Here is a 25,907-nt window from a genome sequence, read left to right as displayed (position 1 = left end):
ATATTTTAAAGATCTTTTAAGACCAGTGCATATAAATCTCCTGTATCCTTTTAGCTGTTTTAAGACCTCTTATAGCTTATTTAAATGTTCCCCTGTTAATGGATATTTTGATCCTTTGGTCTTTTTTTTTATTCCTTATTCTTCCTTCCACTCTGGTGTAGTATAAATCACGTTTTATCTACTCTTTTGTTCTCACTTAATTTGAGAATGTTTTTTCTGTCAGGAAGTTGGGAGTTTCTATTTTTTATTATTATTTAAACTTGTGTTAATCACATCTCGCTTATTGCGTTGTGCTGTGGGGTCGCCACCTGCACAGATCTTTCTCTGTGAGTTTATAGATGACCAGTGGTATTTCTTGAGTGCTACATAAAGACTAATCTCTCTTTGTAAGGTTCAGTTCAATGTGTATCTGTGAAATCAGTCTAATCCTATCCAGTCAAAACCGTGGTGTTGGTCCTCACAAGCAGAAGGTCACACTATAGACCTGGGTGCATCTAAGTCTGAGATGCAAACACCAGGAACTTGTTTTTCCCTCCTGGGTTTGCTTCAGCTCTTAGGAAGCAGAGCTTGCTTAAATCCTCTCTGTGGCTATGTGCATCCTGATGTCTTCGGGAATTATTAAATGTCATAAAATAGGCCCAGGGTCCAAAAGGGGTATCTCTCACAGTACTGTAACTCAAAAACAGAAAACTAATGAACATGGTTTTTCTATGTGTGTCTGTGTGTGTGTGTGTGTGTTTTCTTTTTAAACAGTGTTTAAAGCTCATGCTGGAGAAGTCTGGCCTACCAGGTAAGTTACAGACCACGATGATGCAGTCTTATCTATATCCTTAGAATAAATTACCTGCAAGCCTAATGAAAGCTTTTCAGACATTTTTGGGCCAGGTCTGTTACACTTTACACCTCTGTGTGTGCATAGTGAAGTCTCCTGGTTCATATTTGCAAGCTCGAAGAAGTCTGGCTGTGGGTTAGCAGACACTGGCACAGTTAGGATTTATGCCCTCCAGAATTACCCAGGCTGTTCACTGATGGTTTTTTTTTTTCTTTTTCTTTTTAACGTCATGGATTCAGAATTTCAGCGCATTGTGCTTCATGCCAGGATTTTTGTGCTAGAGACTAGGGAATGTAATACAAATGAAGAAAATAAATCTTTGAAGTAGGTACCTGGGTGGAATCACGCGAGCCAGCTCACAGGGGCATCACGCAGCTCTTAGAGCATTTGTGGTCCTCAGACTTCACCGGAGGGTAACCTGTGGTTCCGGTAGCCGGGAGGGAAGCTGACGGGCCTGCACAAGGGGCCCTGTCCTCGGAGCTTACACTCCTGTGCAGGAACAGTGCCCGTCTCACAGGTGACAGACAGAGGCTGAGACTGGCTGCAGGGTTTACTCAGAGTCACGTGGCAAGTAGCTGGGCCTCTCTGCCCACAGAACCCGAGTTCTTCCTTCCGGGTTATGCTTGGAAGTAATGGTGTTCACTTTCAGCTTCCTGGTGGTGTTTGCTTGTTGTTTTTAAAACACACTTAGATCAAGTTAAATATTGCTGTAATTCTTACTGTATTTAAAACTAGAACTAATGGCAGGAGAGGGTCTGCAAAGAACAGTGTTGTAAGGACTCAAACCTGTGGCCTGTGCAGGTGAAGTAGGAGATCCAGGTTTCCTCCTTTGGCTGCAGCTTCTCTGGGTGGGTGGCGTGGCTCACTCTTCACAAGACATGGCTGGTGCGTTTGTTTGTTTGTTCATAACCAGGATTTCCAGCTCTTGCTCTATTCAGCTTCCCTCTCCTCCTCAAAGAATTTCCCATTTCATCTCAATATAGGAAGCATATCGAGAGCCAGTAATCTAATTAAAGAATATTTTACATTTTTAAGTGTTCATTTACAACAACTTCATTAAAATGCTATTTCAAAAACACTTTTTTTGTTAGATTAACTGATAACTGGATGGGAATAGTTTGTGCATGTTATCAGTTGCTAAGAGACACGAGCATATACTTTCAACCAAGACCATGAAATAAAACAACTTCATAATGATTTTAGAAGAGATTCTGTACTTGGGTATATGTGTACATATATGTGTACTTGTGTGTGATGGGTGTGGACATGTAAGTAATACAGGTATAATGTAAATATTGTGTAGTCACAGCAAGCGTTATTTCTGTTCACAAGTATGTAGATCTTAGTGGGGTGGAGAGCAAATTAACCAGACTGGAGGAACAACTTAATTTTTTTCATGGCTGGAAGAGATCATTTACTTTAAAAGTTAGTTAGTAGTTAGTAGACCAAATCTCATTTGATATTCATTTAGCCAAAAGGGACATCATTGACAAACTCTTAAAATATACTCATCATTTTTTTTCATACTGATTTTGATTCCTTCACAGGAGACACATGGCATTTACGGAAAATGGATTGGTGCTATGAAGCGGGAGAGCCTTTATGTGAAGAAGTAAGACTATTTATACACATTTTGTTCTTTAAAATGATTGTTTATTTTGTGTTTCATGCAGGATACCTACCCCCCTCATGAATACGTTCGAGAGAAAACTGTAATCGTTTTTTTTAGGACACAAAAATCTGTACCTGGGTCTACTTTTACTTCTTTACTGTGGGCTTTTGACACAGAGGGAAAATCTCAGCCTTGTGGGAATGTTTCTAACAGCTGTGTTAGTCCTCTTTTGACTTCAGAGAGTTTGTCCCTAGAAATAATAGTTCCCCATTGAGAGACAGAGAACTTCAGAGAACAGAAAACATGTGAGCCGGTGAAAGAATGCGAAGCTACACTCTGAATTTGGAAACCTGAATATTTTAATCTCCGTTGCTCTGAACGTTAACGATGGCAGAATTCATCTTCCCAGCCGGTCACTTAGGCTTTGATCAAAACTGCATCTCAGGATCCATCCAGACTCTTCCGGTAGCCTTAGAAACAGTGTTATCACAGGCTAGTTGGAATCTGGTCAGCCGTCTTCTTGCTGATTCAGGTAGCATCAAACCATGGCTCTAAGGAGCCCCAAGATGAAACTCTGTGAGAAAGCTTAGGCATTTGTGACCAGCCACTCTTCCCGCAGTCTGCCTCTGCGTGCTCTCGGTTCAGTAACAGGTGGTGGCATTGAACATCATCAGAAGGTTGACTCAAGCAGGTGGACTGGGGCCCTCCCACCGGAATACTCTTCGCTGTGCAGGGCTGAGCGAGTCTGCACAGAGAGGCCCCTCTGAGTCTTGGCCAGGAATCTGACTGCCCAGAGTAAGAAGTGGACCTCAGAGAATCTTGGGGACACACGGTTCGGATGTCAGAGAGCGTATCTGGTCATGTGGTCTCTGCGTTTTCTTCTCTGTTAATTCCCACATCGGTATCGGTTCGTCTAAAAGCCATCTCAGTGTCCTCATGACTGGCTCCTCCTCCCAGACCTGCTGTTTCCCAGCCTGGTGTCTTCAGCCCACAGTGGCGCCTCCCCTGCTTACCTGCCTCCTCCGTATTTGGTCTTGGCCTTCGGAGACCTCTCAACTCCTCCACTCCTTCCTGATTCTTCTCACCACTGGCTGCCTGGGCCAAGTTTTTTTCTTCTTTTTTGGCCTCTTACCTAAATTACACCAACCGGCTTCCCCAAGTCAGGTGTCCCCCACTTCAGTATGTCGTTCTGTGGCAGCCAGACTGGTCTTTAAACACCCTTCTCAGAAAACTTGAGTGCCTTTTTTCAAAGCACCCAAAAACTCCTTTATTTCTAGTTCACAGCCCTTCCACCTGTGACACCCCCCCCCCCCCCCGCCCTCCGATCAGTTCCCTCTCCAACTGACACTCTAGTCGGCCCATCTCTCAGCTCTTCTTGGATTCTTGACATAACCTCTACCGTAACCCTTTTCTTCTCAGGAGAATTCCTTCTCTCGTTTCCTCCAGCTTTTCCCAAATCAAACCCATCCTTTAGGCTTGACTAGAATTTCATCCTGTGTAGCTCAGGCTCTCATCCTTTCTCATTCTGTCCACCTCCCCCCTCCCCTAATCTTTTATGATACCTCCGGTTCATACCCGATAATTTAATACGTAATGATACGCTGTTTTACAGTCTCAGTTTATTTCCTGTCTTCCCCCATAGCTGCCTTACTGTTTCTTTCTTTCTTGAATGGGTAGTAGAGGCATCTGGTGTAAAGAAAAGAACCTAATCTCTGTTGCTGTCAGAACTCATAAAGGAATTTCTTTCCCCAGGACGCATCCCTGAAAGAACTTACGATATGTTCTGGAGATACCTTGCTTTTAATTGAAGGAAAACTTCCTCTTCCGGTAAGATTTCGCTTCTGAATTGACATTTTATAAATCACAGGTACTGCTTTCAGATTACAAAGATGGTATATTCTCATCGTGGGGAAATACGACCCATCATGAAGAGAATGATAAGGTTTGGGGTAAGTTCTCTAATCAGACAGCTGCCAGATTCTACATCTTTATAGATTTCCCTCTTATAAAATCAGTTTGTATACAATGTTATTTCCTACTTCTCATATTTCATTTTTTAACCTGACTACAAAATCCAAAAATAATCATCATAGCCAGTGTATGCCTTACCATGGTTTAATTCATATATATTGCCGTTTTAAATTTTTTAATACTTAAATACAAATCCTCCTTAAAATTGTTCCAGAGTCAAAATCAGCAAGTCAGAAGGTACGAACTTTTACAGACTAGACACTGTCTGTATCTTGCCACGTTTTCCCAGAAAGCTGCACCACATTGACATCCCTAATCAGCCACATCTGAGAGCTCTTAAATAAACACTGCATGTTACCACTTTTTTTTTTTTTTAATGTTAGTGCAAGTGGAGGGGCAGAAAGAGGAGGACAGAGAATCTGAGGCGGGCTCTGCACTGACAGCAGCGAGCCCCAGGTGGGCCTTGAACTCACAAACCGTGAGATCGTGTGACGTGAGCCAAAGTCAGATGCTCAACTGACTGAGCCACCCAGGTGCCCCCGTATTACCGCTTTTTAAGACCATTATTTATTTGTTTTTTTTTTTTTAATTTTTTTTTAACGTTTATTTATTTTTTTGAGACAGAGAGAGACAGAGCATGAACAGGGGAGGAGCAGAGAGAGAGGGAGACACAGAATCCGAAACAGGCTCCAGGCTCTGAGCTGTCAGCACAGAGCCCGACGCAGGGCTTGAACTCACGGACCGTGAGATCATGACCTGAGCTGAAGTCGGACGCTTAACCGACCAAGCCACCCAGGCGCCCCTATTTGGTTATTTTTAATGTGGACACATGTAAAGGCAAAAGTTTAAAAAAAATGATCCCAGATTCCAGCACTGAGATAACCATTTGGTTATGATTAGAAAATTCAAATACCATGGAAGGCCATAAAATGAAAAAGGTTTTCCCATATTTTTCTCCCCAGAGAGAGAATGAATTTACTTTCCCTTGCATATCCTTCCAAGAAAAAACTGATGCCTGTTTGTATGCAGAATGGTACAGAAGGATATGTGTGTTCCCTTCTAACGTTTACGTGAAGGGGGTCGTATTCTTTGCATTGTTTTACACTTGGTTTTTGTTTTTATTCACTTACTGTATCCTGAGGATCTCATATCAGCACACACCTTATTCTTCTGCATCACTTCTTAGAATTCTGTTTTATTCCATGACCTTTAAAGTGAACTTTTTAATGGGTAATATTCATAATACAAAATTTAAAGTGTATAAAAAGCGGGGCCAGGAAAAATAAGCATCCCTCCTGCCCTCCAGCTGGTCAGTGCCCTCCCTCTGTAGGCAACCAGTTTCCACTGTATCCTTCCAGAAGTATATACTTTTTAATGCACACATATGCACACACGTGTGTATGTGTATATACGTAGCACATACATACATGTTTGTGTACATGCATGTTTTTCTTTACACAAAAGATCATATGCAATTCTTTTTCTGTACCTCCCTTTCTTCATGAATATTTTATCTCCATATATATGTTATGTTAGTATACATACAGCTATTTCATTGTTTGATGGCTATGTAATATAGTCCATTGTGTGGAGGTACCGTGGTTTATCCAACCAGTCTCTTTTCAAGGTTTTAGGTGGTTTCCAGTCTCTTGTTGATACAAATAACACTGCAAAAAATATCGCATATGTGCCATTTGCACGCATGTATCTACGGGATAAGTTCCTAGAACTGAAATCACTTTGTCAAAGGTTATGGCCTACCATAATGTAACCGGTTTGTGGTTTTTGCCACCGTAAACAGTTTGCATCTGTGGCTTTGTGTACGTGGGCTAATATATCAGCTTTATTTCCTGTAGTTTGTATATAGGAATCCCAACTTAGAGCAATAGGTTCTTCCTTCTTTATAAAGTTCCTTTAGGAATTTTAATGAGTGAAAACTGCTTCTAACAGGTGCATTGTACTAGTGGAGCTCTTACAATGCCTGAAAATATTTGTACAGTTTATTCTGTTAAATACATTGTTATCTTGTTTATACTTGTCATTTATTGTGGTAAGATACTACAAGTAAGTGTATCTACTAAGATACTTCAAAGCAAAGAACACTGGATCCCAGTCATCCATCCCAAAGACTAATTTTTATGACTTTAAACTTTTTTTTTTTTTAATTTATTTTGGGAGAGAGCAGGAGAGGGGCAAGGAAGAGAGAGAATTGCAAGCAGGCTCTGCGCTGATGGCACAGAGCCTGACGCAGGGCCCGATCTCACAAACCACAAGATCACGACCTGAGCCTAAATCAAGAGTCTGGTGCTTAACCAACTGAGCCACCCAAGAGCCCCGATCTTAAACTTTTGATTGTAAAAACAATAAACAGATGTAGCGTATGGCAGTTAGTAATCTAAAAAGAAAAGTAATACATTCAGGAACGTCTTCTGTTATCAAGATATTTCTCTCTGTGGAAGTAGAAATTCACTCCATTCATGTACGTCACAGAAGTTAGAAATGCTCCATTCTTCAGGGTTTCCTGAAGGTGCCCATCTGGTGGTACCAGCCTGGGGGTCCCTCCGGTCATTGGAAGAGTCATCAGGACCAGGTGGACGGTACCCCTTCTCCAAGTGGGGTCTGGACAGCTACTTCCACCCAAGGTGAGAACACAACAGTGGCAGCCAGTGTGTCCTAAAGAAAAGTAAAGTGACAAAGGAAGTGCGTGTCTTCAGCGTAAGGCTGAAAATCGAAACCCGTTTATTCCATAACTCATGCCACGATAACACTGTCCTATTTTCCTACAGTGCTTTGTAACCCCTGTAAAGTGCCGGCTCTTATTATCCTTATTAATCAGTGTATCAGATGTTTTCACCCCACAAGGTCCTCATGAATTTAGCCCATTTATTGTAACAGATTGGGACACTGAGTCTTTAGTCCCCGCAGGGGCTCCTCTGCAGCCCCCACGGCAGAGACCACACCTGCTGGCTCCCTCCTTCCTGCCTCCCCCGCCAGGTCCCCGCCCCTCACCTCTGACTTCTGAGAAGCCGGAGCGCGAACGCTGTTTTACTCTAAGTTGCTCTCCACGGACAGAATTGAGCGCGCACATCGTGATGAGCAAGAGGTCACTAGCAGAGAGCTGGAATGTGTCGTAAAAAGATTTTCACTTCATTACAGAGAAAACACAAGTTAGTTTTCCTTGTAGCTAAATAAAGAATATATTTATGGTAGGACCGACACTTTACATATTTTTTTCCTTTTGTTGTGTTTTACTTCATTATTTAGTGGTTCTAGTGCCTTGGGGTATTACACACTTAATATTTCTTTTTACCTTTTAAAGCCTCAGTACTGAAATGAACACAGATGAGTCACGTTGTTGTCTCCTTACTCTGAAGTCAGGATTATACGTAAGGAGCAATAAAATACTTCATGTTGAATTACCTCTGAAATTGGCATTAAGTTTTTTTGTTTGTTTGGGTTATATTCCATACGCACTAATTCTAAAAATGCTTTGGTGGTAGAATATTAATTACGTAGAGAATTGGATACAAACTTAAAAAGCAGTGTCTTTCTCCATGAAAGTAAAGAAAAAAGTTGTTTTTTTTTTTTTGAATGTTCATTTTTGAGAGAGATGGAATACGAGTGGGGGAGGGGCAGAGAGAGAGGGGCCCAGAATCTGAAGCAGGCTCCCGACTGCAAGCTGTCAGCACAGCACCCAACTCGGGGCTCGAACTCTGGAACCGTGACATCATGATCTGAGCCGGTCGGATGCTCAACCACCCAGGCGCCCCCAAAAGAGTTCGTTTTTTGATAGTCCTTCTATATCACAATATATGGGAAATATGTTTTCGTTCCTGAGAGTTTCCTAAAAGTATCTTCTGGTGGCATCAGCTCATGGTGTACTTAAGACAGAAGAACCACTCACAAAGAGCTTTTTTACGTAATTTACTTAATCTGATATCTTACTGTGTATTAGCACTGTGCCCAGCAATCAACAAAGCAAAAATGAGTTTTAAATTTAGTTACCAACTTTTGTATCTAGAGTTTTAGATAAGAGAACATTTTGGTTTTGCCTTTTTAAAACAAATGTAGAAAGTCCTTCTTACTGTCAAGGAAATTTTAGTCAGTAAACATTTACTGGCCATTTACTATGTGGCGTCCACCAATCCCAGACACTGGGAAGACCAACAGGGTAGATGGAGAATGCCTGCCCTCTGTGGAAAATGACCATTGTCTTGGGGAGACAGAGTAGGAAAGCCATACACACAAGAAAACAGACAAAACGTGTTGGGGTAAGTGTCACGAGAGAAACAAGAAGGTAAAATAGTAAGGGCTGAGGATCCTACTAGTAAAGTCCTCTCTGAGGAAGGAGAAAATGTGGAGGAGAATATTCTAGGAGGACATCACAAGCGTGAGACTCCTCAAACCCACTGCAGTGAGAGAACCGTGGCATTGTGCCCACCGCATCCTCCCTCCCTGCCAGTGTACCAGGTGTGGCCTCCTCCCTTCCCAAGTCCCCAGGGACCCAATTTGAGGAACTCAGATTCATACTTTCTTGAATGGAGCTATACTAACCCTGTTTGTAATATCAAAACATGGCGTGTATTTCAGAAATAGGAAGCGAACACACGGCAAAGCTCCTCTCTAACCTCCAGCTCTGTCCCTCGTAGGCGCTCCAGGTGACCTGTATGCAGAGGCTTCCCTCCGCCACGTGGGGGACCTCGAGATCTCAGAAGAGGCCACCTTGCTGGAGCTGAAGTCCCAGGTCAGACTTGCTCCCGTGGCGCACGTTAGTGGTGGCGTGGCTTCTTCCAGTGAGATATTAATATCTTCTTCTATTTCCTTTTGCCTCACTTACAGTCTGTTCTGATATGGCATGTGTTATATGCCATGTTCAGTGGTAAGTACCCAACAGGCGACTCACGCATATGGCTCAGACGGCCCCTGGTGTTTGTTTCTGCCACTGGCCTTGTGCCTTTCATTTCCCCCCACTCTGACAGGCATGCTGTGTGCTTTCATTTCAATTTGTCCTCAGTGGCTTGCAGCATATGTTCATTTTGATGTCTGTAAGGAAACATGATTTATTGAAACATCTGTAAAGCATTCACTTTACCCCTTTATTTACATTGTTTTTGTATCATCGTGATCCATGTGTCAAGCGTTGTCCGTTAAAAGACGTGTTATCTGTCTCCCAGGTCCAGACATCAGCTTTACGGTAGGGTGTCAAACTGGATACTGTAACATTTTCTTCTGTATTAACATTAGTAGAGAAAGGGCATTCGGTCCAAATGGAAAGGCTGGATTGAAAACAACACAAAATGCTTAAGAAGCATCTTACTGTTACTGGGCATCCCTTTCTCTTAAAAAAAAAAAAATCGGGGTGTCCAATTGAGTATCAGTGGCTGAGCTTGACTTTCCTGTTGTGTCCTCGGTGTATGAAATAACCTTCCTCAGAAGCAGCAAACGGTCTTATTCCCATGAGGGACAGGAGGGGAGACTTTTTTGTCTTCTATTGGATTGAGAGATACAAAATTGCGGTTTTTAGATAAAAAATGAATACTGGCCATTTTATATACTACAACCTAAATCTATAAATAGTTCTCAGCCCCTGCAAAATTAGTGCAGAAGTTGAGGCCTAGCAGTTGCATCCAAAGATTCCGAAACATTTCAAATTCAAGTTCTTTCACTGACTGAGGAAACTCTGAAGAACTACGTTAACGGTAAAGAAAGCGGATGATGAACCCCTTGCTTTCACTGGAGCTCTTGTGAGTTATACTCATAGAAATTAATTTCTAAGTTTCATTTTCTAAAACATGATTTAAAAGGAGCTTATGGCTCAATAGAAAATTCACTTATCCCACAAGCTGGTTTCCCTAGAGAGGAATACAACAGTAACTGGACTGATTTCATTCAAGCGATATCCCTGAGATTTTTTTTTTGATAGATTTTATCATTATGCGAGATACTCTTTCCCTCAGATGACATTGTGTAGGGCTTCAGTTTCGTCCAAAACAATACATGTTGCGGGAGTGCTTTTTCACACCATTGGAGAAACGTCTTGTTTCTTTTCTAGGCCATGACCTTGTCCTCCTCTGATTTCGTCATCCCGTCCCCAGCCTTCCTTAGAGCCTGGACCTTGGAAAGTAAGCGCCCCAGCAGGCTTTTACGGACCAACCTGCAGCAACTCAAGTAGGTTCCCCCTCGATACTCTGTCTTCCATTTCCTCCACCGCTGTGGTACCAGGTAGTGAGAGGCCGGGGGAGAAGGCAGGTAGCCTGTTGTCAGGTAGACGCTTTGAAGCAGAAACTCTGGGCCTTTAGTTTGCCACATTAAGCATAAATGTAGCTTTGTGTGGTTTTACTGTGCTTCAGCTACCGTGAACAGAATTTTGAGGTTTTTTTCAAGCTTTATTGAGATATAATTGACATGTTAGCACTGTGTAAATTTCGAATGATTGCCACCATAGCGTTAGCGAACACCTGCATCGCATCACATAATTACCATTTCTTTTTCGTGGTAAGAACATTCAAGATCTGCTCTCCTAGCAACTTTCAAATATGGGATACAGCACTGTGAACGGGAAGAGCTGGGCTGTACGTTAGAGCCTCAGACCTCACTTGCCTTCCTCCCGGACGTTTGGACTCTGTGATCAGCATCTCCTCTTTTCCTGCAGCCCAAGAAACCGTCACGTACTCTGTTCCTAGGAGTCCGGCCTTTTCAGATTCCACATATTTGTGAGATCGTACAGGATTTATCTTTCTCTGTCTCACTCACTCCACGTTACTCGCATAATGTCCTCAAGGTCCATCCATGTTGTCACAGACGATAGGCTGTCCTTCTTTCCCATGGCCGAATGATAGTCTGTCGCTTACACGTATAGACACCACATCATTGTCTGTGATGGACACTTAGGTGTTTCCAAATCCTGGCTGTTGTGAATAATGCTGCTGTGAATAGTACCTATTGGAGATTTTGTTTTCCTTTCCGTGCATACCCAGAAGTGCTAGGTCATATTGGCAATTCTATTTTTAATTTTTTGAGGAACCTCCAGAAAACTGGCTTCACCAATTTACATTCCCACCAACAGTGCACAGGGCTCCCTTTTCTCCACACCCTCGCCAGCACTTATCTCGTCTTCCTGATGCTAGTGGGAGGTGGCATCTCAGGGTGGTTGCGATTTGTATTTCCTTGATGAGGAGTGATGTTCACCTTTTCACGTGCCTTTTGGCCACCTGTAGATCTTCTTCAGGAAAGTGTCTATTCGGTTCCTCTGCCCATTTTTTTACTGGACTGTTTCGGAGGTTTCTTGCTTTTGAGCTTTCTGGGTTCTTTCTTAACCCTTTATCACATAGATGATTTGCAGGTATTTTCACCCATTTCATAGCTTGCTTTTTCATTGACTGATGGTTTCCTTTGCTGTGCAAAAGCTTTTTAATTTGATGCAGTCAGTCCCACTTATTTTTGCTTTTCTTGGCTTTTCCTTTTGGTATCGGTACCAAATCCAAAAAAGTCATCGCCAAGGCCAATGTCAGGGAGCCTACCTCCTGTGTTTTCTTCTAGGAGTTCTGTGGTTTGTGGCCTTTCATTCAAGTCTTTAATCCATTTTGAGTTGCTTTTTTTTTTAAGTTTGTATTATATAAATACACCATATTAGAGCACATGTCTCTGAAAAATATCACAAATAAAAGATTTTTTTTCTTGTTTCAGCAAATTAGAAGTAGGGGGAAATTTCTACACAGTAGCTGCTATAAGCCTGATTTTTTTCCAATTTTTTTCTTTTTTTTTCCATTCTTTTTTTTTTTTTTCTTCTTTGCCATGGAAGTAGCAACATTAGGACGAGAACACTTACACTTACATGCATACGTACGCTGTGTTTTACAGAGACACAACAAAAGCGTTTGCGATAGATAGAGTGTTGCAAACGCCACATCTCTTTCCTTTATCTCATGTTCGGTTTTGATTGAAACACATTTCCTTACAACGCTTAAATATACCAAGAGTAAGTAGAATGTTGTTAAGGTAAAACACAGGGTACAGACTCTGGCCAGTGCCCTGCTAATTGTTAATGAGAGTAGAAAGCAGATTTGAATTCTCCTCTTAATTCTCTTAATTAGCTTCATTAGTCATTTCCCTCCTCCCATGCTCCCCCCACCCCCCACCCAAGATGTGCCCCCGTGGATCTTTTTTTCATTTTCTCTACAGTCTCTCCATCAGCCCAGGTTCGTGGGGTGCTTAATGTTCGTATTCAGTCATTTTAATACACCGGTAATGCGGGAAGGGTGGTCAGGTCTGACGGAGGTGCGGTGGCGTGGAGCTCTCACTGGGGCTACCAAAGCGACTGTCTACTGAAGACAACGCGGGATCCACCGTGACGAATGCGGTCTGAGTTGAAGGCACGCATCTGGCATTACTCTGACCTTCCAGCAGCCCGGGTCTGGCAGTAGGGATGGCACTGAAGTGAATGTAAATGGCCACCGATGAGAGTTGTGGGTCTATCACGTCCACAAAATAAACTGCCACTGATGTAGTGAAACCGATCTTCTGGGACCACGTAAGACACTGAGATGATGTGCATCGCCTCGGGCCCAGTTCACGCGCAGGAATCGACTGTCCTTAAGTGCTGCAGGCTCCGCTGTTCCCAGATCACCGACCATAGTCACTTGTGCACGGGACCACAGCGCCCTCGGTGTAACAGGACAGGGCTGATGTCGCCCCGCTGCGCCCGGCCGCAGGGGCATGCGAGGCTCCAGCTGTGCCAGTAGCTGTCCGTGGCACAGAGCAGACAGCGGCCCGCATCTTGCCCCCCCGCGGCCGGCGCACCGCTTCCGGGGCAGCTGCCGCTCGGCTTCACCACGGCCTGCTTTTCCCCTCAAGGTGGCGGCAGAAAGCGAGCGAGGCCGCTTGGCTTCCAAGGAAGAGTTTTTGAGCAGATTTTTGTGTGCAGCGTAAGAGAGCGATCAGTTCCGTTCTTTTGCACGTGGCTGTCCGGTTTTCCCAGCACCGTCTGTTGAAGAGACTCTCCTCTCCCCAGTGCGGAGTCTTGGCTCCTTTGTTGTAAACTCATGGGCCGTACGTGCACGGGTTCACTGCTGAGGTCTCTGTTCTTCTCCATTGGTCTTTGTGTCTGTTTTTATGGCAAAACCATATTGTTTTGGTTACTGTAGTTTGAAATCAGGAAGGGTGATGTCTCCAGCTTTGTTCTTTCTCAAGATTGCTTTGGCTCTTTGGGATCTTTTGCAGTTCCATACAAATTTTAGAATTGGTTTTCTGTTTCGGTGAAAAATGCCATTGAAATTTCGATAGAGATTGCATCGAGTCTATAGCTATCTCTGGGTAATTGTGGACATTTTAACAATATTCTTCCAATTCACAAACGTGGAATTTCTTTTCCACTTACTTGTTTCTTCAGAGAGTTTCTGTCATCAGTGTCTTCAGCATATCGATCTTTTGCCTCCTGGGTTAAAATCTCTTCCTGCGTATTTTATTCTTTTCAATGCTCGTAAATGGGACTGTTTTCTTAATTAGTCTTCCTGATAGTTCACTGTTAGTGTGTAAAACATTAAATGATTTGTGTATACTGACTTTGTATCCTGAGACTTTACTGAATTCATTTATTTTAATAGTTCTTTGGTGTTTAGGGTTTCCTATATATAATATGTCATCTGTAACTGGAGACAGTTTTACTTATTTCTTTTTGATTTGAATGCCTTTTCTACTCCGTGTTTCATTGCTCTCGGAAGGACTTCCAGGACTGTGCTGAACGAGGGCAGCGAGAGCAGGCGTCTTCTTACTCCTGATGGTAGAGGAAGGGCTTGCAGGCTTTACCACTCAGCATGTTAGCTGTGAGCTTGTCATATATGGCCTTTATTATGTCAAGTTGCGTTTTGTCTCTACTCATTGTATTGAGAATATTTATCAGGAAAGGATGTAGAATTTTGGTCAAATGCTCTTTCTTCCTCTATTGAGATGATGAGATATGTACCCTTAGTTTTGTTACTGTATCACATTGATTGATTTGCCGATATTGAATCACTCTTACATCCCTGCAATAAATTCTCCTTGATCATGGTGTAGGATTCTTTTAATGTACTATTGAATTTGGTTTGCTAAGTCAGGTTTTGTATCAGGGTAAGGCTGGCCTCATAATAGAAATTTACAAGTGTTCCCTATTCTGTTTTTTGAAAGAGCTTGAAGAGGATTGGTATTAATTCTTGAAATGTTTATTAGAATTAACCAGTGTGGGGCGCTTGTGTGGCTCAGTCGGTTAAGCATCCTACTTTGGCTCAGGTCATGATCCTGCAGTTCGTGGGTTTGAGCCCTGCGGTGGGCTCTGTGCTGACAGTGTGGAGCCTACTGTGTCTCCCTCCCTCTCTCTGCTCCTCCCCAACTCATGCTTGCGCTCTCGCTCTCTCTCTCTCAAAAATAAACATTAAAAAATAAAAACACACACACACCAGTAAAACCATCTGGTCCTGGACTTTTCTGATTCAGTTCCCTTGCTAGTAGTTGGTCTGTTCAGATTTTCTATTTAGTGCATACTAAGTCTAGTATGTTCCAAGACTTACCCATTGTTTTCCAGCCTGTCCAGTTTATTGGCATCCATTTGTTCATAGTTGCCTCTCAAATATCGAGTGTTCTTATTTAGTATATTCTTTTGCTCAAGAGAAAACTTAGAATTTTCCCCCCAAAAATCTAAAAACTTAAATGTCACTCAATAGTATTTTGTTTCATTTCTTTTATCAGGGAGTATAAACTGGGAAGGAAAACGGAGATCTGTCTAGAGCCCCTTCAGAAGGAAGAAAACTTGGGGTAAGCCATCCTATTCCATGTACATGTCTCATCAGGTGGGTAGTTTCCTGAAAAACTTAATGTGATCAGTAGTGAAGGGTTTTTTCCCACTGCTTGAGTAGCATGGCAGCTTAAACCAGATTGTGTTCTGCAGATGTGTCTGTATGTCTGGTGTCTGGAATTTAGAACTCAGTTTTCCATGAAAACAGTGAGTCACAAATGCATACTGACTCCGTAATGATCTCAAAGTGTAGGAAGCTGCTCACTCCCAGCTCTCACCAGTGCACTGAGGTAGTCTGTTGTCAGACTGACTTAGCACAGCACCTGTCACTGCCCCCCCCCCACCCTACTTTTTCGTGTTCACAGTGCCTGACATATACGTACCGAATTATGTGTTACTGGTCTCCCACTGCTGGGATGTAAGCCTTGTGAGAACACATCCTTTGTGTTTTGGTCACTGCTCTTGCCGCAGTACCTAGAACAGTGCCTGCGTCATGGTCACTAATTATTGAATAAAGAAACACCCCTAAGGGGTCTGTAATCAACCTTCCTATTTCTTTTCTCATTACAAGAAAGTCTTTTAGGGGCACCTGGGTGGCTAGTCGGTTAAGTGTCCAACTCTTGGTTTCGGCTCAGGTCACGATCTCACAGTTTGTGAGTTCGAGCCCCACGTGGGGCTCTGTCCTGACAGTGTGGAGCCTGCTCGGGATTCTCTCTCTGCCCCTCCCCCGCTCACTCTCTCTCAAATTAAAAAATATAAAATATTTTATAAGACCTTCTATCAGTATCATAAAATAGGTTGCTTCTACCTGATGTGATGGGAACGCCATTCCTGCTGTTCGTCCTGCTGTGTAGTAACCAGGAGCCCTCCATCGACAGGACTTTCATTTAACCCCTCTGCGTTTATAAAAGTGCATCCTTTTTTTTTAATTTACCATTTTTTTTAACGGTTATTTTTGAGAGAGTGGGAGGGGCAGAGAGAGAGGGAGACACAGAATCCGAAGCAGGCTCCAAGCTGTCAGCACAGAGCCCAACGCGGGGCTCAAACTCACAAACTGTGAGATCACGACCTGAGCAAAGTCAGAAGCTTAACCGACTGAGCCACCCAGGCGCCCGTAACAGTGCATTCTTAATACCAACCATATGACCAGGAGTAGTTCCCTGGAGGGGGATTTCTGGATCAGATGGTATGGATATTTTACACTTCTTAAAAGTTAGGGTCCTTTCTGGGTGAGTTACACCAACTGCTGTTCCCACAGGCAGTGTCTATGAGTAGTATTACTTACTTTGCCCTCAGTTGCAAGTATTCAGTGTTGGTTTGAATGTTTGCTAAACTGATAAATGAGAAATGGTTGTCTTCTCTCATTTGCTTCAGTTCTTTGATTGCTGGTAAGACTGGGTATTTCTCAAAGGCTTGTAATTATAAGCCATTTGCATTTTGTGAGTGTGAATTAATTCATATATTTTGTGTGATTTTATAACGGGGTCATATGAAAAAGTGGTTTGTGAGTGCTTTCTCAGTGACACTGACCCTTGGTCACATCTGTTGTAAGTGGTACGTGTCCCTTTGCAGACCAGGCTGTGCACTTGCGTGGACCCCCTCCCTGGCGGCTCCCTGTCCTTGACCAGCCCCCAGAGTCCCCCACCCCCCACCCCCAGCCTCACCACGCCTGCACCCTCCCCGTGCCGCTGCCCCCACTTGTTCCCCCATCACGTCACCCCTTCTTTTGGTGAAAGCACCCACACAACAGAAACGCGTCACTTAAAATCCCACACGGTCTCGGCACCCTAAACGCCCAGCAGTTGTGCCCGCTTCTCCCCTCCCCACCTTCCAGCTGGAACCCCATGTCCCGTACCACCCCACACGCCCAGCGCCTCCCATCCTTCTGCGTTTGTCTCCCTGGGCCCCTCTTCCCCGCGCCAAGCCTTTGCCCGCTTCTCCCTGGCCGCCCCGCAGCAGCTCAGCCTTCGTGCACCTGTTCCATAGCTCTGTCTGGCGACCTCGGCACACTGGCCCGGCTCGGCGTGGGAGCTTCGCCCCGCTCGGGGCCAGATCAGCACCGAAGGAAGTCAGAGTAGGGAAGAGTATCAGAGGGTCTTGGGAAAAGCCAGGAGAGTGGGCGGGGAGGCTTCGCCCGTCACGCTCCGCCATGGTTACCGCATTCTCACTTTGTTCAGTCTGACACTCGACTGTTTTCTGGCGCAGGCCTCACGACGTGGTGCTGAGAACACAGATGCGCATCCCCGGCAAGAGGGCATACGCCCCGCACGTGGACTTGGTGTGGGACACCGCCTGCGGCTGGACCGCCGGCTCCTTGAGGCAGCGCATCGCCCACTTCTGCTCTCTTCCCGTGGAGAAAACTGAAATCGCCAAGTACTTCCCCGAAAAGTTCGAGTGGCTTCCAGTCTCCAGCTGGGTAAAGTTGTGGGCCTTTCTCAGAGAGCCTGGGCCTCGCCGGTGTAGTCACTAGGCCACGTGCGCTTTCCCACAGATAGGGAACTTAGTGAGAACCTGAGATTGACTTTTCTTTATTCAAGATGCTTGATTTCTCTATAGAACCAGCAAATTACCAAGAGGAAGAAGAAGAAAAAGCAAGATAATTTGCAGGGAGCACCTTATTACTTGAAAGATGGAGACACTGTTGGTATCAAGGTAAGTTACTTAACAGCAAATGTACCACTTCAGTAAAACACCAAGATCAAGTGATCTTATAGAGAAGTTGTATCAGTTCTTCAAGGCTCAGATAATCCCGTCTTCTAGAAATTGTTTCAGAGAATGGGAAGCAGAAGAGAGAAAGCTGGGCAGCTCGTTATGAGGTCAGTAGGACCTCAGTATCAAAACCTTAATCTGGGTTTAACTCACATGAAAAAAATGCTTTTGAAGTTGTGTCGTTCAGTGCGTTGCCGTAGGTTTTCGTAGGTTCCTGTATTAGGGGAAGACCTTTCCTTCCGTTCCTACTTTGTTCCTTTTCTTTTCATCCCGAACGAGCACCGTGATACCAAATCCCTACTGTGTCTGCACCTGGTGAATTAGCTTCACAGCTTCCCACCTCTCATCTGGTGTCCTGTTCCTACATAAGTGACAGAGACACCTGGCTTGCCTCGGACAAACCTACTTTTCACACTGTAGTATTTCTAGGTTAAGAATTAGTCATTTCGATCCTTGATTTAAGAATTAACTTCCAGATATTAAGTTGACTAAGGATTAAATTGCTGACTGATATTTTCACATCAAGGAACCAGTATTCCCTTACCCACCACTTGCATTCAGCATTGTAATAAACAGTGGGACCCTTCCCAAAGAACAGTAAATAAAGAAAAAATTGCGAGAGAAATAAAGGAAATTCTAAAAGGAAAGCATGAAACCGTTACGTGCAGTTCTACAGAGGAGATTCAAGAGACTGTACAGATAAACCCTCAGATCAAGAGCATTCAAAAGACTGCAAGGTCGGTATACGTAAAACTACAAGGTACCCGGGAATGCATCCAGGCAAAAGATTTCGAAGACCTCTCCAGAGATCCCAAAAACATTGAGCAGTATTGAAGCTTCAGTTAGACACACAGCAATATTCCACCTCACAGTACAAAGACAGCAGAATGCTTCCCACGTCTGTGAAGTTAGTGCTGGTCAGTAAGAGACATAAACTCACGAGCAGGAGCACAGGGCAGAGAGCCGAGCTGTTTAAAGACCACGGTCCAGGGGCACCTGTGTGGCTCGGTTGGTTGAGTGTCCAACTTAGATCACAATCTCACGGTTCGTGAGTTCGAGCCCCGCGTCGGGCTTTGCGCTGACAGCGAGGAGCCTGGAGCCCGCTTCAGAGGCTCTGTCTTCCTCTCTCTCTCAAAAATAAACCAACAGTAGATAAGTAAATAAAAGACCACAGTCCGGGTGCTCACCTCACCAGGTACGAAGTGACAAGGGCAGGCAGGAGGGGGGCACTTGAAACGACATTAAAAACGGATTATTCAGTAACTGGTACTGGGAAAATGGGTTATTCATACAGGAGAAATTCTCATAAAGAGGGTCCCCAAATTTATTTGAGCTTCAGGCCCCGGAAAATCTGTATCCAGCTCTGCTCACACCAGATACATCAATATGGAAACTCAAATGTGAAAGGCAGTGATTTCCAACCTTTAGAAGATTTAAGAAATCCTTCTTAACCTAAGCCATAAGGATTTTCTCAACATAAGAAACAAAAAGCACAGACCAAAAGAAAAGGATGGATAAATCTGCACTAAAAGTAAAAATTACAGGGGCACCTGAGGGGCTCAGTCAGTTGAGCGTCTGACTCTTGAGCTGAAATCAAGTCCCGATCCCAGGGTCGTGGGGTCGAGCCCCACGTTGAGCTCCGCACTGAGTGTGGAGCTTGCTTGAGATTCTCTCTCTCTCTAAACAAAGAGTAAAAATTTTAGTTCATCAAAGGAAATGACAGTGAAAAGGCAAGCCACAAAGAGGAACAAGATCGGTCACAAGGATGATGGTCCAGAATGTGAAGGACATCTGTAAGTCAGTTACAGAAAGACAGCCCGACAGGGGAGACCGGGGCGAGGATGAACACACACCCCCCCCCCCACCCCGCCCCATTCTTGGGAGGAGACTGGCCAGGAAGCAGGGCCTTTGAGGTGAAGCAGCAGCCGCCTCTGGCAGGGGCGCACGCGGGCTGGCACCGGAGACAAGTCCACGCCGGGCAGGACGATGCTTGTGCATAGCAAACCCCGGCCATTCCTAGACACAACCTGAATCAGCTCACACACGAGTGAGGAGACGTGCGGAGGGCTCACCTCAGCATAGGTCGGAAGAACTTCAGTGATCCTCAGAAAGGGGACAGATAAAACGAAGAAAGGTATTAACGTGGTGATCTAGAACACGGCAGTTAAAATCCGTAAATCAGGGCGACGTAGGTCAACGCGGACAGACCTCCACTTAGGGTTGAAAACAAAGTCACAAAGTGGTCATTTACAGGAAATGTAAAATCCTGTAAAGTGCGGAGGGTCCCAGAGGGCCGCAGTCCTGGGTAGTAATCGGGGCGGAGGGAGGACAGCAACAACCAGGCTCACCTCCACGGAGCACTGGCCTCTGACAGGCGGGGGGCCAGCGGCGGAATATGAGTTTTCCTTGGAAAACAAATGTGCAAATGTGGTCAGAGGTCAGTGGTGTTAATAGCGGTCACTGAGCAGCTTTTTCATCTACCCGGCACCGTCCACATGTATACGTTCACCTCCGTTTTTCCCCGTGACCTCCCGTAGGAGTAGGGGTCTCGGGCCACACGCCTGCAGTCTTGCAGGTACCGCTCTGAGGACGTGGACATCGGCCCGTTACCTCTGTATTTCCTCTTACTTTGCAGTCAGCTTTTCTCAGTTTTTAAAAAGCACATCATACACCACTTACCCGAATAAAGGTTCCTCGTGCAGCACTTACTGGAACAGAAATCGTATCGTATTTGTTACTTTTTCTCACCTGAGAGCTACTTGTAAAAGCAGCAAAACCCTCCTGCGTGTCCTCAGTATCTTAGCACGTAGCTGCCCCTCCCAAAGCCACACGACGGAGGTGGTCAGCCACACAAGACGGTGGCAGGTGGCGAGCGTCAGAATGGCCATTTTGGGATGCACATGTTCCTGTGAGCACTGCTCAGCGTCAGAGCCATGTGCTGTCGCACAAGCGACGTGTCCCCATGTGCTGAGCCGGGACAGGGGGGAGGGGGGGGTGGCCAGGGCTCATGGTGAATGATGTCCACGTACGAAGCCGATGGCACGTGCCAGGAGTGGAGAGGTCTGGTCCCTCGGGAGAACGTGGGGACAGCATCTGGGGACACCGGAGAGTTAACAGACGCCCACGGTGTCACTGTGGAGGTGTGCAGGTGGCCGCTGTGACAGGATTTCTGAAACAGCTGTGCTCCTGGCCGGGGAGGACCCTGTGCCTATGTCGTCCTCTGTCCGAGCCCCTGTGCCGGCTGTCGGTGGGGCTGTGTGCTCAGAGGCCGGCGTGGCATTTCCACTGCTGGCAGAGCATATTTCCAGCACCAGCATGTCTTATGTTCGTTGTTTAATTTATGTCAGTTCAGGTATCCTTCTGTTGGTGTATTTTTTTGCATATGCCTTAAAAGTAGGCTAAGAAGAGATCCGAAAACATTGTTCCTTCATTATTTTGAAATGTAGAATCTCCTGGTTGAGGATGATGAAGATTTCAGTACCGTCAGAGATGACCTGGGAAAAGAGACACAGAAGCAGCTCGCTCTGGGAAAACAGAAAAGGTACGGCCAGTTTCTCTCACGCGGGCAGCGTCCCCTCGAAGGCCCGGATGGCAGCTCTTCCCACCTGTGCTCTTGATCGAGGCTCGGACAGGGATCCTTCTCCGCTGTCCATGCTTGTACATGCTCCTTTGGTCACCTCCTGACAGGCTTTCCGGGAACAGGGACACAGCCCGGGCGACATGGGCAACAAGTCACTAGGAGGAAACCCTCCCCCCGCACCCTGGTCTGGTCTCCCGCCTCCCCTCTGCCACTTGCTGGGCCTTTTCCTCCAGACGCCGGCACCCCTGGGTCTCCTGGACAGACGAGCACCGCCGTCACAGAGCGGCTCCAGCCTCTGCCTGCCCGCTCACTGCCCTTCAGCACCGCCCTGTTCACGCCAACCCCGCGCCCTCCCCGCTCTCTCCCCACTCTGCCAATGTGGACTCTCTCCTTCCTCTTCGTGGAGCTCACCTCTCCCCCCGATCCCCTTCCCCCCACCCATAAACCAGGTACACTTACCAGAATCTGCTGGAATGTTCCATCAGTATTGATACTTGAGACTCCATGTGCCTGAACGGGGCTCTCACCCCCGTGTCCGTGTCACCCCCATGCAGGCCCTATCAGGGGCGCCACGGTCCTCCCGATCTGCTCCCTGCTTCCAGGCTCCTGAAGTCTGAGTCCTCAGCTGGCTTTTCCCTGTTCTGATTGCTTCTTACCCAAGTTACTGCCGCAGCCTTCGACGTAACCCACCTGCCCGAGCCCCTGCTCACCTCCTACTCTTCACCTCCTCCTACCCGTCCCCACCTTGGGTACCGATGTGTCAGGCATGCTGCCAGGGGCACCCGGCGGGGCCGGAACAAACCACAAGGAAGAGAGGGTCAAGCGGGAGGCAGTGTCACTCTGGCACCACACCCACAGCAGTCCACGGGGCTGGACGTTTCAGATCCTTGCGTCTGTCGAGCTTAACACGTTGATTCAAAAGGTAAAGATCACTCTGCCATGAGACGTTTTCATCTGGCAGATTGGAAAAGGCCCCAAGTCTGACCCACTGTGTGGACAACGTGCAAAAGCCCATTGTCCTGACATAGGGTTGGCGAGGCGGGGGCAGGGGAGGCGTAAATTGAGGTCCTCCGACTGAACAGTTTGTAAATACCTGTCAAAATTGCAAACACGCGTCCTTGTGGCCCGTCGTAACTTAACCCTAAGAAGTTGGAACCGGGGTGCCTGGGTGGCCCAGTTGGTTAAGCTTCGGCTCAGGTCATGATCTCACGATTCGTGGGTTCAAGCCCTGCATCAGGCTCTTTGCTGACAGCTCCGGGCCGGGAGCCTGCTTTGGATTCTGTGTCTTCTTTTCTCTCCGCCCCTCCCCCGCTTGCACTCTGTCTCTGTTTCTCTCTCTCAAAAATAAACATCTAAAGTTTTTTTTTTTTTTAAAAAGCTGGAATGAATTTCAGAGTCATTCCAAATCCCCCAACCCGGTGAGGCCTGTGGTGTCCACGACCATGAGTCTATGACAGCCTCTCCTGTCTCCCGCAGCCAAGAAACCCTCCGTGTGCAGAGCAGTGACGTCTTCTCTGGTGTCAAGACGCCTGCCCGGCCCCGTGCACCAGAAGCGTCTCTTTCCATCCACGTCGGGAGTTTCAGATAGTGCGGGCAGCCAGCGACGTCCCCGTGGCCTCCGCACCCCAGCGGTGCCGGTACCGGCGGGTGGTGGGCATGGGCGCGCTGCTCCCCCCACGGCTCACCGGGTGCGGCCGTGCGCGCACGCGTGTGGTTTTCCGCCTCCTGCGGATGGGATTCCAGACCCTCCGTTTATCACGGGCAGAGGGACGTTCCATCCCCGGCCAGACAAGCGTGCTTTATCACGTGGCCGAGCTGCACCCCCACCTGGGGGCCTTGCACAGACCTGGCGGTGTCCCACAGTGGCTGGTCACACGCTGCCCTTGCACCACACCTGACCCCGGCTGCCATCCGTATGAGAAAGTTCACCCGTTCCCCGTTAACTGCAGGCACGGATAAAGCGGCACGTCGCTACCCTCCGACGGGTCCACCGTCTGAAGCACTCACGTTCTTCTGTCTTCACGGTTCAGACGAGGTTGCCCCCGCGTCCACGAGAATTCTGACAGCTCAGCTCACGCCGACGGGCCGGCCAGGCTCACGCTGGGACACAAAGGGTGTTTCTGGCCCCCACGCGGCACGTGATCCCCCCCTTTGACCGGAGTTAAAACCGATTCTAAAGCGTTAGCTCTCTTTCCAGGATGAGGAGACAGGGTGGCCTCTCGGGCTCGGTGTACGCTGCTGAAGAGAAGGAAGCCTCGGGTGTGGCCACACCGGTGGCAGCTCGGCAGCCCTGAGGTGCCCTCTGCCCCGTGTCGTCCGTGATCAGAGCCTTCTCGCTGCTGCTGCTGTGAACGCCGGAGCCTCTGTGTGTCCGGAAGCCCGGCCGCGGCAGACGGGCCTGGCGTGGGCTGATGGTCCCGAGTGTCCTCAAAACAGAAAACCTAAACCAGGATTCTGTTCCTCCTAATTAAGCTTGGCTAATAAAGACCTCAGCGGTATCTGTGACAGACCTACATCTGTCCCCAAGCCCGTTGACCAGGACACTGGGATGGTGCACGCAGATTCCAGCTGGGCCGGAGCAGGGTTCCCGAGAAGGTAACGTGCTCTCTTACCTCAGATGAGGCTTTGCGGCAGCTCTCGTCGCGAGGCCATCGCCTCCCCTCCCCGCCGCCGCTGACACCGCACTCGGTGGCGGGAGGACAGGTGCGGGCCAGCGTCCCAGCCGCGGCATGAGCCGTGTGTCCACAGAGCTGGCTGCTTCCGAGCGGCCTGGCCCCGCCCCGCTCCTAGCACGGTCCCAGCCGCCATGGGAGACCTGGGCCTCCGTGCGCGTGTCTGGCGTCGGGCCCCGGGTCGCATCCCCGTTTGGACTAAAGCGGTGGCGCCGTGAGAAGCCAGACCTGGACCGCAGGCTGCTCTCGGGCCCCAGGGGCTGGATCTGCCCGAGGGTGTAGACGGGCTCCACGGATGCACCTTGCGCGGCCACCAACGCTAGACGCGAGGGGGGCCGTGGCTGGAAGCCCACCCCTCGGCGTAGAAGCTGTTCCGTTCACACGAGCTCCGTGGTCGGTCCCTTCGTGGTAAGGTCATAAAATGGTGACGTAATAACTAAAGAGCTTGGCTGTGGAGAAGCCCGAGCCCTCGCCAGACGGTGCCTTCGTGGGCCCGCGGTGAGCCTGCCGGCCTTCTGTCCATCCTTCCACATGGGGGTGGAGTGGGGCCCCGGGGGGGGCTGTGAGACCTTGTTCAATAAACCATTCTTCACTGTCGTCTCCACATCTGATGTGCACCTGTTGTTTCCTGCCCCAGCCGCTTTTGTTCCCAAACCCACTTCAGAGGCTAAATAAACGTTTATATTTAGAAATGCTGTCTCAGTCCTGCCTCAGAAATTTAAATTCTGGGGACTCCTGAGGAAGACTACCAGAAGAAACTGCAAGCTTCTGGAGAAGGGGCAGTGGTGGTTACATTACAGAGAACGTTTATTCCACTAGGACATTTTTCTGGCAAAAGGGGAGGGGAGTGGGGCACCCGAATTTCTCGATGATCAAAAATCATGCCTTCGAAGATGGCAGTTTCTCTCTGGAACAGACTTCATCGCGAAGGACCACAGAGGCCACCGACAGCCCCTCACATTCTGTGCTCTGTGACATGCCCATCCAGGGCACGGGTCAGCAAAATAAATTCACCGCGGGTGTGTTTACATCCTGGAAATTCGCTCACCTCCCAAGGCAAAGTGTACCCGGAAGGAAGAGCTATTTCTGACTCCATTTCCTCCTGTGCCCCCCCCACTCACCACAGCGGCCCGTGTCACTGGCTGCGTGGCGTAGTGGCCGGGACCCTTCACTTCCGGGTGACTGAACCCAGGCCAGGCTGGTTCGGGCAACGCCAGGAGCCCTCAAACAGAGCCGAGATCAGGCCCACAGAGGGGAACCGCTGGATGGTTCAGGGCTGACGGCGCCCCACCTAAAAACCGTGATTCCTCCACCTACGCCCAAACCACACTCGCGTCCCCCGACCCCATCCCGAAGGGAGGCGGCTCGGTTACATGCGGTCCCTGCTCCCGTCCCACGTCCGAGGCCTCCAGACTTCTCACGGTTCGGCAGCTGGTGCCTAAGAGAGCCCTGGAAATTGGGGTGGAAAGTAGTCTACACGGGGGGGTGAGGAGGACCACAACTGAGGCTCTCTTCAGAGGCCACGAATGCATCGGGCAGGACCCGCGCAGCTAGACAGCGACCCGTGAGCTCCCCGTCCTGCCGAGGAGGCAAAGCCTCGCTCGCCCTGCCGCGCTCCGACCTCGGGGTCAGCTGTCCCCATGGGCACACCTGACCTGGACGTTGGAAGGGCTCTCCTTTGGGGTGACGCCACTTGGGCACTCCTTCCTGAGTGTGCACGTCCTGGAGGCCTGGCACTGATGACCTTGGGGCCGAGCGACCGC

The 25,907-nt window shown here is 47.5% G+C and overlaps 1 protein-coding gene and 1 long non-coding RNA gene across 16 annotated transcripts in view; one reads left to right on the top strand and one right to left on the bottom strand.

Moving 5' to 3' along the window:
• The window catches only part of USP40 (ubiquitin specific peptidase 40), an 89,995-nt gene extending 65,159 nt beyond the window's left edge, over positions 1 to 24,836 (top strand). For 9 of the 15 annotated variants that reach the window (XM_086719981.1, XM_086719978.1, XM_086719982.1 and 6 more), the window contains 11 exons: positions 754 to 790; positions 2,380 to 2,444; positions 4,197 to 4,271; positions 6,931 to 7,057; positions 9,065 to 9,159; positions 10,468 to 10,583; positions 15,138 to 15,203; positions 17,389 to 17,599; positions 17,740 to 17,835; positions 21,339 to 21,433; positions 22,949 to 24,836. In XM_086719981.1, the coding sequence (XP_086576107.1) occupies positions 754 to 790; positions 2,380 to 2,444; positions 4,197 to 4,271; positions 6,931 to 7,057; positions 9,065 to 9,159; positions 10,468 to 10,583; positions 15,138 to 15,203; positions 17,389 to 17,599; positions 17,740 to 17,835; positions 21,339 to 21,433; positions 22,949 to 23,060 (1,095 nt within the window). In that variant the 3' untranslated portion in view covers positions 23,061 to 24,836. Of the gene's footprint in view, positions 1 to 753; positions 791 to 2,379; positions 2,445 to 4,196; positions 4,272 to 6,930; positions 7,058 to 9,064; positions 9,160 to 9,254; positions 9,295 to 10,467; positions 10,584 to 10,915; positions 10,986 to 15,137; positions 15,204 to 17,388; positions 17,600 to 17,739; positions 17,836 to 21,338; positions 21,434 to 21,579; positions 21,988 to 22,850 lie in introns of those variants that run through there. The other 6 variants (XM_086719975.1, XM_086719976.1, XR_015255641.1 and 3 more) reach the window with 6 other exon arrangements.
• Positions 6,836 to 16,797, bottom strand: LOC147578751 (uncharacterized). The gene is made up of 2 exons (XR_015255643.1): positions 7,425 to 16,797; positions 6,836 to 7,088 (listed from the first exon to the last, which is right to left on the bottom strand). It is a non-coding gene; the product is annotated as an uncharacterized LOC147578751 (long non-coding RNA).
• Positions 24,837 to 25,907: the final 1,071 nt, after the last annotated feature.

Source organism: Puma concolor, chromosome C1, assembly GCF_028749965.1.
Source record: "Puma concolor isolate L17-30 chromosome C1, mPumCon1.1.hap2, whole genome shotgun sequence".
NCBI lineage: Eukaryota > Metazoa > Chordata > Mammalia > Carnivora > Felidae > Puma > Puma concolor.
The sequence above is the reverse complement of the archived record's forward strand: the minus strand, read 5'-3'. Positions and strand labels throughout refer to the sequence as shown.